The following is a 13,172-nucleotide window of genomic DNA, read 5'->3' as shown; positions in this document are numbered from 1 at the left end:
AAATGGTACACATCAAAAAACGTCTTAAAAAAATGCTATCCCATATATATGTACTCCCATGGCCCTACCATTTCACAGAGCACCTCAATTCCATACGAACATCCAAATTTCAGGATCTAATGACAATGGTAATTGTGTCACGCATATCCAGTGTCTATACCTCCTTTGGTGTAAAGTTGATAACCACGTTTATTTTCTTCCCCTCGTGTTTAAACCCTATTCAAGAGAAACTGAGGCCAAATCAGCTCCAAAAATAAATTTTTTTTTTTTTTGAAAGTAAGATAATCTGAAATGTCTTTACTTCTAGATGAACTTACCTCAAGTTGAACTCTCTGTTCCAAATTCTTGTACGATCTCTGTAATAACTCCCGGGTTCCAAGGACTCCATACCACATCAAGTTTTTAGTTCGGCTCCTGAAAATAAATGTTGGCAGAGAATTTCAGTATAACTACTATTTATTTACTCTTGAAAGGCAGAGAGAGCAAAAGAGGTAATAAACGAAATTAAAGTAAAACTGCCTTTGCATAATTACATGATTGCTATTACCAAAATTACCTGCATTTTTCAGGGTGCTCCTCTCTCTTATTATTAAATTCTAATGAAATTTTTGCATCTAATCCAATCCCAAAGTAATTGTTCATGACACATTTTTCTGAATATCCATCTCTATAATAAGGAAAAGTACATAAAAGTCAATTTCAGGTTCCTAACAACAATTACAATTTGCACAGAAAATATCACTTAACACCATTCAAGCCTCCATTTCTTATAGAAGAGAGGAAAGCTTAGCAGGAATCATCTCCTATTCATGTGCCATGCGCACGACCCCAGTACATGTTTGTGATTTTCAGTACATATGATGTAAAGTGATGGTGGGCAGGGCAAAGCAGAGACACAGTCATGGTAATGCTTTTCTATTAATTGTAACAAAATCTTAGTTCTTCTACCTCCTACCTAAGCTCCTCACTACACACAAATGGGAGGGCCTTGCAGTCAGATGCCAATAGTCCTCTTTTTTTAATTAGAAAGTCTCCTCCACACTTGTACTTTTATTGAACATTTCTTGAGCAGAAAACAACTAGATCGAGTCCCTTCTTCTAGGTGCTTTGGAAAGTAAATACAAAGGAGTATAGTAACGTCCTTCAGGAGTGTCACTAGAGAAATGAGACATAACAAAAGCAAAATTAAATATGGACGTAAAAAGAAGTACATATTGAACAGCTAATTTTTTTAAGGAGTTTTGAGAAGGGAAGGGACCAATGTGGGCCAGAAGCTTTCTGAAATAAGTAAACCTAGAGGCCGAATGTGGGAAGATGGCAGAATTGGCAAGACGGAGAAAAAATGAGGTGAAAGAATAACCAAAATGTGAGTATGAAGGCAGTGATGAATAAAATATTCCAGGGAAAAGTGTGCAGAGCTGTGACTCACTTCCCCATTGGGTTGTTATCCAAGACCACAGACTGGAAGGGACCTACCTCAGATCATGAAAACCACTGTATTTCAAGTGGGTCAACGTACTCATCATTATCGACTTTTGAAATTTACTGATGATCCTTTTTGGATGTGAAACTATATTTATTGCAATGCATTTAAAATGTTACCATTCGTATAAAACAGAAACAAGGAAAGCCAAAACAAAATATTTGCAGAAGTATTTTCTTACACTGAATCTGGATCTGGGTCAATAAATGGCATTGCACCAAAAGGATCAATATTTGCTAGTAACATTTTGTTGATAATCGAACTCCCAGCAATTGAGGCAGCTAGTCCTGCTCTTAAACCTGGAAGGAAAAAAATACAGGATCACATGTTAAGAGAAAAACAGAAAGAGCCAGTCCATTGTTTTTAGACCTAATCAGAAACACCTTGCTCCCAAAGCATGGTCTTCAGTGTCTGTTCTTCTCATTAATCATAACTAAGAACTATGACGTTGGTAAATACAAGGTTTTTTTAAAACTTTTTATTTTATATTGGAGTCTAGCCGATTAACAATGTTGTGATAGTATCAGGTGCACAGCAAAACAACTCAGCCATACATGGTAAATACAAGGTTGTTGATGCTTCTTGGGATCTATATGTTGTCATAAAAAATGAAGCAGGTGAGGACCTAAATAGGAATCTCTTTGTGACAGTTTCTTATTTACCATCAATGATTCTGTAACTTCAACAAGTAAATATTACTTCCTTTTTATTAGCAAATAAGGTAGTAAGCCTGTAAGGAATTTACAATAAAGGCTGAATTATCCAGAATGTCATAGAGTTATCACTTCCATACTCTCAAAGCATAGACAATGATACTCAAGTAAAAATGTTGACATGCTAAGGTGAAAATTCAGTGTTGGTGTCAAGAATAAGTAGCAAAATATTAAACACAGGTATTTATGAATTTTAGAAGAATACAGTATTGAACATTACTAGTGTATAGAAATACAATTATTTTTTATATATTGCTCTTTTATCTTGCAACCTTGTTTTTGTTTATTAGCTCTAATTGTGCGTGTGTGTGTGTGTGTCTATTCCTTAGGATTTTCTATATACAAGGTCAAAGTGTGAAGAGATACAGTTTTGCTTTCTCCTTTCCAGTTTGAACGCCTTTAATTAATGAAGCATTTATATTACCTCTAAATATGCAAAACTTCAAATTTATTTCAACAACTAGTTAGCTTTCGACTAAATAGTTATGGTATTCAAAGCTAATGAATTTTATGATCTACAAACCCAATATTAAGGTTAGAAGCACTAAAGTCTGGTGAGAAGACAAAGGAATAGGGACCCAAGGGAACAGATAGACAAAAAGGAAAGAATAGTTCAGAAAAATATGTCATGCAATTGAGAAACACTAGGAAAAAAAGTCCTTTCGTTAGCAAACATTCCTTTCCTCAACAACGTGCTCCTCTTAGAAGACGTTCATTATTTTAGCTACAAAGTTTAACTGATTATCATATAATCAAGATGAATTTTATTCTGTCATTTAATTTCATAGTTTTGAATATGCAATGGTATATATACTCTGCTATGCCAGTTCCCTTTATGTCTAAATAAGTAAACAGATGAACAAAACAACCATGCTGGTGAGAGAAAAGAACAGTTTGAAGAGGTGAAGAGTCATATTTCAGATGCCCCAAAGAAAAGTACAGTATTTTCTAAAATGTTTTAAGGTTAGCCATATTTACAGCTTCAGCCCGGAAAGGTTCATCCCAGGGCTCCAGGTTTGAAGAGAGATATGACCTCTAGACATGGAAGCCTTTCCAGAACCAAATGTGTTCTGGATTTATCTTTTTTATTTTAATATTTTCATTAAGATATAATTTACATACCATAAAATTCACCCCTTTAAAGTATATAATTCAGTTGTTTGCAGTATATACACAAAGTTGTGCGATGATCACTATTAATTGAGAACTTTTTATTACTCGCCCAAAGAAACCCCTTACCCATTAGCAGTCATTTTCCATTCCTCCCATTGCCCCCTGTTCTCAGATCCTGGGAACCACTAAACTATCTTCTTTCTCTGTAGATTTGACTATTCTGGACATTTCATGTAAATGGAATCATATAATATGTGCCTTTTTGTGTTGAGCTTCTTTTGCTTGGCATAATGTTTTCAAGGGTAATCATGCTGTAGCATATATCAGTGCGTCATCCTTTTAATGGTTGACTAATATTCCATTGTATGGATATACCACTATTTGTTCCTCCATTCATCAACTGATGAATATTTGGGTTGTTTCCACTTTTTGGCTACTATGAACAATGTTGCTAAAAACAGTCATGTACTAGTTTTTGTGCAGACATGTATTTTCAGTTCTTGTGGGTATGTATGTAGTAGTAGAGTTTCTGGATTATATGTTAACTCTGTGTTTAACCCTTTGAGGAACTGCCAAAGTGTTTTCCAAAATGGCTGCACCGTTTTACATTCTAACCAGCAGTGTGTGAAAGTTCCAATTTCTCCATGTCCTTGCCAATATTTGTTATTATCTGTCTTTTTTTGATAGTCATCCCAATAGGGTAAAGTGGTAACTCATTGTGGATCTCAATTCATTTCCCTGATGAGTAATGATGTTGAGCATCTTTTCATGTGCTTATTGGACATTTGAATAACTTCTAGGGAAAATGTCTATTCAGATCCTTTGTCCATTTTTAAATTGGGATATGTCTTTCTATTGTTGAATTTTTAAGATTTATCTATATATCTTGGATGCTAGTCCTTTATCAGATATATTATTTGCAACTATTTTCTCCCATCCTGTGGATTGTCATCTCACTTTCTTGATAGTGCCCTTTGATTCACAAAAATCTTTAATTTTAGTGAAGTCCAATTTATCTTTTTATTCTTTTGTTGTTTGTGTTTTTGGAGTCATGGCTAAGAAACTATTGCCTAATCCAAGGTTATGAACATTTATGTCTATGTTTTCATTTTATAGTTTCATATTTTTAGCTCTTACCTTTAAGTTTTTTATCCATAATGAGTTAATATTTATATATGGTGTGAGGCAGGGGTCCATCATAATTCTTTGCATGTGAATATCTAGTTGCCCTGGTACCACTGATTGAAAAGACTATTCTTTCCTCATTAAATAATTGTCTTAGCACATTTGTTGAAAATCAATTGACCATAAATGTAGGGGTTTATTTCTGGACTTTCAGTTCTATTCTATTGATCTATATGACCATTTTCATGCCAGCACTACGCAGTTTTGATTACTGTAGCTTTGGAGGAAATATTGAAATCAGAAAGTGTGTTTCCTTCAACTTTTTTCTTCCTTTTCAAGACTTTTCAGCTATCCTGAGTTCTTCATATTTCCATTAAGAATTTTAAGTTCAGCTTATCAATTTCTTCAAAAAAGGCAATTGTGATTTTGATAAGGGTTGTGTGGAATCTTTAGCTCAATTTGAGGAGAGCTGCCATCTTAATAATATCTAGTCCTCTGATCCATGAACACAGATTTCTTTCAATTTTGTTAGGTCTTTTAAAATTTCTTTCAACAATGTTTTGTAGTTTTCAGTGTTCAAATAGTTCAGCTTCTTGGTTAAATTTACTCAGTTTTTGGGGTTATTCTGGATGCTACTGGAAATTATTTTTCAAAGATCTTCAGATTGTTCATTACTAGTGTATAGAAATACAATTATTTTTTATATATTGCTTTTATCTTGCAACCTTGTTTTTGTTTATTAGCTCTAATTGTGCATGTGTGTGTGTGTGTGTATTCCTTAGGATTTTCTATATACAAGGTCAAAGTGTGAAGAGATACAGTTTTGCTTTCTCCTTTCCAGTTTGAACGCCTTTAATTCTTTTTATTTTGCCTAATTGCCCAAGCTAGAAGCTCCAACAAGGCTGAATAGAAGTGGCTAGTTTGGACATCCTTGTCTTGTTCCTAATATTAGGGAGAAAGATTTCAGCCTTTCACCATTAAATATGAGGTTGGCTATAGGTTTTTCATAGATGCCCTTCTCAGGCTAAAGAAGTTTTTTTCTATTCTTAGTTTGTTGAGTGGTATTACCACTGGAAGGTGTCAAATTTTTAAAAAATGTCTTTTCTGTATTTATTGAGATGATTGTATAGTTTTTCCTCCTTATTCTATTAAGATGGTATATTACACTGATTAATTTTCATATGTTGAATCAATTCTGCATTAGTAGGATACTATTCACTTGATCATGGTGTATAATTCTTTTTATATGTTGTTGGATTCAGTTAGCTAGGATTTTGTTGAGGATTTTTGTGTTGCTATTCATCAAGGATATTGGCTTATGGCTTTCTCATGATGTCTTTGACTGGTTTTGGTGTCAGGGTAATACTGGCCTCATAAAATGATTTAGAAAGTGTTCTTTCAACAACAACAACAAAAAGACACAAATGATCTTATTTCCAAAGCGGAAAGAGACTAACAGACAAAGAAAACAAACTTATGGTTACCAATGGGGAAAAGGAGGTGGGGGGAGGGATAAATTAGGAGGCTGGGATTGACATATACACACTGCTATGTATAAAATAAATAACCACCAAGGATCTACTGTGTAGCACAGGGAACTCTACTCAATATTATGTAATAACCTATAAAGGAAAAGAATCTGAAAAAGAATATATATGAAACTGAATTGCTGTGCTGTACACCCGAAACTTACATGATAATGTAAATCAACTACACTTTAAGAAAAAATAAATAAAATGTAGGTTAAGAAAAGTGTTCTTTCTTTTTCTAGTTTTTGGAAGAGTTTGTAAGGGACTGGTGTATTAATTCTTCTTTAAACATTTGGTAGAATTCACCAGTGAAGCAATTTGGGCCTGGGCTTTTCGTTGGAAGAAGTTTTTTGACTACTAATTCAATCTCTTTCCTTGTCATAGATCCAGCTAGATTTTCTATTTCTTCTTGAATCAGTTTCAGTAGTTTGCCTGTTTCTAGGAGTTTGTCCATTTCATCTAAGTTATCTAATTTGTTGGCATGCAATATTTTATAGCTTGTCCTTACAATCCTTTCTTCTGTAAAGTCCATAGCAATGTCTCCTCTTTCATTCCTGATTTCAGGAACTTGAATCTTCTCTCTTATTTCCTGGGTCAGTCTAGCTAAAGGCTTATCAATTTTGTTAAACTGTTCACAGAACCAACTTCTGGTTTTATTGATTTTCTGTATTGTTTTATATTCTCCTATTTCACTTATTTCCACTCAAAACTCTATTATTTCCTTCCTACTGCTTGTTATGGGTTTGTTTACTCTTATTTTTCTAGTTTATTAAAGTGGAGAGTTAGGTTTTTGTAGCCATTCTACTTTTTAAATATAGACATTTAATACATTTCACTCTAGCACTACTTTAGCTGCATCAAATAAATTTTGGTATAGTGTATTTTTGTTTTCATTCATACCAAAGTATTTTTTAAAATTTCTCTGTGATTTTTTTTCTTTGACCCACTTATTTCCACATATTTGTGCATTTCTCAAATTTCCTTCTGTTATTGATTTTTAATTTCATTCCATTGTGGTTGGAGATCATACTTTGTATGATTTCAATCCTTCTAAATTTATTTAGAATTGTTTTATGGCCTAATATATGGCCTGTCTTGGAGAATTTTCCATATGCACTTGAGAAGAATGTGTATTTTGCTATTGTTAGGTGGCGTGTTCTGTAGACATGTTAGCTATACCTGTCTTATGTGTTTTTCAAGTTTTCTATTTCCTTCTTGCTCCGTCTAGTTGTTTTATTTATTACTGAAAGTGGGATAATAAAGTCTCCAACTATTATTATTGAATTATGATTCACCTTTAAAAATAATTTGTAGGAGAAATTGATTTTCAGGGTGTAATTTGTGTTCCAGTCTACTCTGGAACGAATCTGGAAAGTTTTCACTGAGTCAAACAAATGGTACTTAAGGAGACCTCTGAGACATCTACATTTACATCCCATCCTTTCCACACAAGTCCTTTGGTTTCTGCTAATATTATCCTAATCCCAAGCCTTTATCCAGGGAAGGCTATGGAGATACATAAAAGGTAGTAGAATATAAGATCAAATTTACCATGAGTCCTTAAATGCAGATTCCTGGGCTCCACTCTAGAAATACTCAATCAGAATTTCTCAGGGTAGGGTTCAGGAACACTTGCTTTAATACTTCCTAGGCAACTCTTGTACACACCAAAGCCTAAGGATCTGGACTCTGACTGACAAGAGTACCAAGAACATTTTCTTAAAGGAACATTTACCTTTAAGAACACATTTCTAGGGACTTCCCTGGTGGTTCAGTGGTAAAGAATCCGCCTTACAATGCAGGGGACGCAGGTTTGATCCCTGGTCAGGGAGCTAAGATCACACATGCTGCAGGGCAGCTAAGCCCACGTGCCACAAACTACAAAGCCCACGTGCCCTGGAGCCTGCGCGCCACAACTAGAGAAGAAAACCCGCACGCCACAACTAGAGAGAAGCTTGCGCACCACAATGAAGAGCCCACACGCCTCAACGACAGATCCTGCATGCCTCAATGAAGATCCCGGTGCCACAACTAAGACCCGGCACAGCCAAAAATAATAAATCTTAAAAAAAAAAAAAAAAGAACACAGTTCTATAGTTCAGGAAAATGAGTACTTATACGTTTTCATGGAAATACTTAAAAATACACCATGTTTCAGGATCTGTACTACCTGGACAGATTATTCTGGTATTGAGCACTGGGAGGTTTTCTTTACTGGCTGCCACAGCAGGACCAGAGCCAGAGTCAGTTTGGGAACGACTTGCCCGGCCATCTGGAGACCGAGGTGCAGTTTTAACTGTTGGCAAAAAGTCCAGATTAAAAGGAGATAAAGTTATAAAAATAAGCAAGTCCTTACACACTCATGACATAAAATAATTTCATACATGTTTAACCAGTAGAACCAAAAATAATTACATTGTGTTTATTCTTTTACCATTTTCTGTTCATTTTCTTGGGATTTACTATGTAGAAGGAATCTGCCACAGTTAGAAGTCTTGATCTTCCATTTTGAACAGATGGCAATTAATAAAAAATAGACGCTTACCATAATTAAAGGTCAGTGATACTCATAATTTGAATGTGAGAAACCCATTATTTAAAAAAAAGGAAATTCTGAAGCCTGACAATTTTTGAAAATGGAACATGTGTTGCAGTGTATACTACCAATGCAATCCTTTTCTCAAAAATGTTGGATAAATGATAAAATTTAAGGAATGTAATTCCCAGAGCTAACAGTGGAACATGAGTAGCATTTTCTTCTACACATGGAAGGAAAAATATTATTTTTTCAAATGAAACCAATATACTTTTCCTGTACTTCCCAATTAATTATTTACTCAAGACAATGATTTGTCCAAAACAGTTTTATCATATTTTTATAAAAGCTCAACATGTTTAAAAAATTATTCCAAAACAGAATTACTCTCAAAGTAAAGAACAAAAAGAGAGATTTAATTCTATCTAAACTGGGGCAATTTAATGGAGAGCAAATAGTATCTTTAACTAATTTAGGAGCGATTGGCAGGTGTTTCAAAAAACAGTAATCCTCCAACTCAATTTAAAAATACTCTAAAACTTAATTATCTTTACTCTCCCTAAGACTAATTACAAACTAACTATATTAATCTTACACACTCATCTCTCTGTTCAAAAACAGTCCAGGTGCACTAAAGAAAAAAAAGTAGCAGAACAGCCACTCTTTTTTTTTTTTTTTTTTTTTTTTACAGATGGGAGCCCTGGAACTAATTTCTAATAAAAACAACCTTTTGATATTCATCTCTGATAAAAAACAGAGTGTGTTCTAGTGACTAAGATTGATCTTCCATTGCAGGTAACTAAATTAATGTTTCATGGTTCTTCTTAAACATGACATCTCATTGATCATATTAATGTGTATTTTGCACATCTCAGATGTACGAATTATTATATTATTCAATAATACAATGAATGTGCTTCAAAAAATTAATGATTAATACAGAAACACTTCTACTGCTACTGATTCCCACTAAATTGGATTACTAGCCAAAAAATAATATCAAATACTGCACCATAAAGACTTGTATAATCTATGCCTATTTCAATAACAATATCTACACCACTATATCTGTATTTTTTTGGTTTCCTTTGCAGGCTATAATGGAAGTGTCAAATTCATGAGAGTATAGTAAGGTGGGATAGTAGCTGGTTAGAAAACCATTACCAATGAGTGCTGAAAAACCAATCCTCCAAAGAGAGCCATTCATTATGTCCAGAATGAGTAGCATACAGGTATCGGTGTATTCTTGCATTACAGAAATATCTGGAGAATATTGCTCAAAATGGAGCATCGTATTTTAATGGGGTATCATAGTGACCAAATGGGTGCAACCAGGAAAAAAAAGTTTAAAATCATCAAATTAGATTGGTAAAACAATTTAGGAGAGAGAATCTGGAAAACAAGATGTAATGTGTGGGAAGAGACTATGATGCCATGAAAGCTGTTTTCAGTATCATTTCAGGGCTGCCGCACAGCAGAATCATCTTCAATGTCATGAAATGATGTGTGTAAAATTGCTTTTAAACTAGCCATAAAACTCTATACAAATGTCAGTAGTTGTTACTGTTGACATTATCATACATAAAAGTTTATTAATAGTAACTGTAATCATGGGTAGAAATTTAAGGAAGAATATATAAAGCTCAATACGTTAACAAAAGAAAAATTTCCTAAGAATTAGAGCTGACCATAAGAGGGGGACGAAGTGAAAGTGAGTAGTCCAAAGGCTCAATGACCATCGGTCAAGGTTGTAAAATATGCCTGCATTGGATTATATTCTGCAATGGGGCCATTTAAGGTCTAAAAGATCTAAGGTTATAAAATTGGGTTGTGTGCTGGAATAGGTACACATAAGGTCTAAAAGGACTAAGGATGTAGAATATAAAAGCACTGGTTGTATGTCAGACATGTGAGGTCTATAATATGGTCTAATTTCAAAGTTTCTAAGAGTTTTAAATACAACTAAGAACTACTCTTTCAAAGTTAGTGTAGTTAGCAACAACAGCGGAAGTAGTAGCAATAATCATAATAGTGATAATGACAGCAAACATTCCTTTACAGCACAATGTACCAGGTGCTATTTTAGGCACTTAATGTGTGTTAACTTATTTAAAGGTCACAACAAGTAGGTACATTACTATCATTTTATCATTATTATCATTATAGCATTTCACAAATGAGGAAACCACAGAGAACTTAAGTAATCTGTCCAAGTTTATATGTGAAAGTAAAAGCAAAAATTTAATGATGGCAAACAGTTGTGATATAATATCAATTCATTTTCATTAGTACTATGTAATTATTTTCATATTATCGTCTCATCTTCATTAATATTTCTGCTTGTTTTATTCTAGTAAATTAACACTTTTTCCCTCATACAACATGAAAAATTTAAAGTATAAATTCATTTTCAATTAAAACCTAAAAGGTAGAGAAATAGTTAGTATTATTCAAGCAACTACACAATAATTTCCTGGCAAAAATAATTTCAGTAGAGATAGGGTTGTAACTAAATGTCTCATGATTTAAAAACTTAATTTAGTGATAAGGATTATCAGCCATCTAGGCTGATCAATGGAACTCAAGGGACTGATAAATTATTTAAATGTCAAGTTTTATGCATGTGAGGCCTGCAGCTTCCATATTATTCTCAAAGGAATCTGAGGGCTAAAATAGGTTAAAATCTGCTGTTTTGGTGTTTACTCTTTCTTCGGGAAAATTAAGATATTTAGCCACATTTGGTCCCCAAATCCTTAGTTTATTATGATGATTTCTAGATTAAAAAGGGATGATAAAAAAAGGGATGTGATAAAAAAAAGGGATGTGAGAGTACTTGACAATGGTCTAAATAATGTTACCTTCATTATTTTAGCATTCATGAATATCTAAGCTTTAACTTCTGAAAAACCTTGTTAAAAATAAAAATACAAATAGTTTATTTCAAACTGATAGGTCTTTCGAAAACTAAAAGCAGAATTACATTTTATTTAATTCCAAAATAATTTTATCACAGTTTTCTTACCAGTTAATGACGCTTTTGCATCATCTTCTTTTGATTCATCTTTAGACTCATCTGTTTCTGTGCTATCGTAATCAAATGATTGATTAACTGGTTCAGAGGAGTGAACTGTCTGGTCATCCATCACTTTAAGTACCCAGAAGAGAAGTATGTTTGAACAAGCAAAAATAAGATCCATAAATATTAAAATATGCTTAAAAAGGGAAAATTGAAATAGAAACCCAAAGAGATTCCACATTCACAAATAAGCACTGATTGGCAATGAATTTGGGGGTCATGTGATGTCTGTTAAGTAAAATTATATTTTTAGTAGAAGAGAAAAATAAAATATAAGAGCTTTAGAGAATGAAATACAAGTCCAATTACAAGTTACAATCTGTTTCTGAATATTAATGATTTATATTAAAGTTAACTTCTAATCTACTACTAAAATTCTAAGAGAGGTATACATATTACATTAATACAAAAAATTAAAATATAGGTGTAACTTTTATAAACTCTTAAAAAAGCAACACATTTAGGAAACACATGTTAAAATATTTTCAAAGTAGTTTATAGGTTTGATATTCTTTAAGAATTTAACAGATTCCAGTTTTAAAAATTTTAATTTTAGAAATATGAGTTAAAGGTAATTTTTAACTTTATTTTAATGTTTCCAGTGTACTTTATCTCTGAAACTTTTTAAAGTGTGTCCAGACTGACCAATAGGAAAATTCCCTTGTGCTTGCCACGGGAATGCTGCTCCCTTCTTCAGAAGTTACTTTTGTTAATGTGTACCTTTTCCGGCCTCTTCAATGACTTGCCTCACTGCTTTCTTTAAACTGTTTGCCCGCAGCATTATTTCCCTCGGTTTGACAGTTTTCTGGGAGGAAGGTTTTGTAGTGTCATCCAAGAGTTGTTCCTTGCTTTCACACAAGGATTCTTCGCTGGAAGATTCCACAGGATCTTCTTCTACAATGAGAGGGCTGATGCCCGGGAGAACCGGAGTAGCCTGGGAATCTGTGTGCAAAGCCTGGAGCAGTTGTTCAAGCTTCTCATTTAGAACTGAACACTAAGAAAACAAAAACATGGTAATGAATCTTCATTTAGTGGAGATGGAAAGTGAAAGTTTAATGATTGGGTTTTGATTTTTAGAGGAAAGATGCCTACACTGATGTTTATTATTAATTGGTTATCTATTATAAATTATACCTTAGTCAGCTATGGACTTAATAACTTATAATTTTCTAAAAAATAGCACAATTATTCTGTAAATTTACTGATTTATACTTCCAGAACTATTCAAGCACCATTGCACACGTGAAAATCTTTACAATCTTTCTAAAGCTATTTTTCTTTAAAAGAAAACAACGAAAGCTTCACGATAAAGTGACACATTACATTATCAATTTACATATTATACAAAATTTGCTGTACATTATACAAAACATGGCATAAACTTTTTTTTTAAGTAATCAACTTATGTCACTGCCAAGCCCGTCTGAGTCTTGTAAACACAAACTGCCAAGTCTGGCTGAGTCTTGTAAGCTCACCTTCAAAGCTTTGGTTTGCAAAGGAGTTACAGTATTTAAGGGATTATTGGCTCAAAGAAAGAGAAAAAGGAATATGCACAGGATAAGGAAGAACCATGCAGAAAGAAAACAAGTACTGGGCC

General features: G+C 33.5%; 1 protein-coding gene across 2 annotated transcripts in view; it reads right to left on the bottom strand.

Annotated features, from left to right (window-relative positions):
- The window catches only part of DGKH (diacylglycerol kinase eta), a gene marked incomplete at its 3' end in the record, with an annotated part of 172,954 nt that overhangs the window by 25,987 nt on the left and 133,795 nt on the right, over positions 1 to 13,172 (bottom strand). For both annotated transcript variants that reach the window (XM_079722099.1, XM_079722100.1), the window contains exons 16-21: positions 12,296 to 12,569; positions 11,522 to 11,644; positions 8,134 to 8,259; positions 1,665 to 1,782; positions 557 to 667; positions 318 to 414 (exon numbers count right to left, since the gene is read on the bottom strand). In XM_079722099.1, coding sequence (XP_079578225.1) covers positions 318 to 414; positions 557 to 667; positions 1,665 to 1,782; positions 8,134 to 8,259; positions 11,522 to 11,644; positions 12,296 to 12,569 — 849 coding nt within the window. The remainder of the gene's footprint in view (positions 1 to 317; positions 415 to 556; positions 668 to 1,664; positions 1,783 to 8,133; positions 8,260 to 11,521; positions 11,645 to 12,295; positions 12,570 to 13,172) is intronic.

This window comes from Hyperoodon ampullatus (assembly GCF_949752795.1).
Source record: "Hyperoodon ampullatus genome assembly, chromosome: 16".
In the NCBI taxonomy this organism is placed as follows: domain Eukaryota; kingdom Metazoa; phylum Chordata; class Mammalia; order Artiodactyla; family Ziphiidae; genus Hyperoodon; species Hyperoodon ampullatus.
Note: the sequence above shows the minus strand (reverse complement) of the source record. Positions and strands in the feature narration are given on the sequence as shown.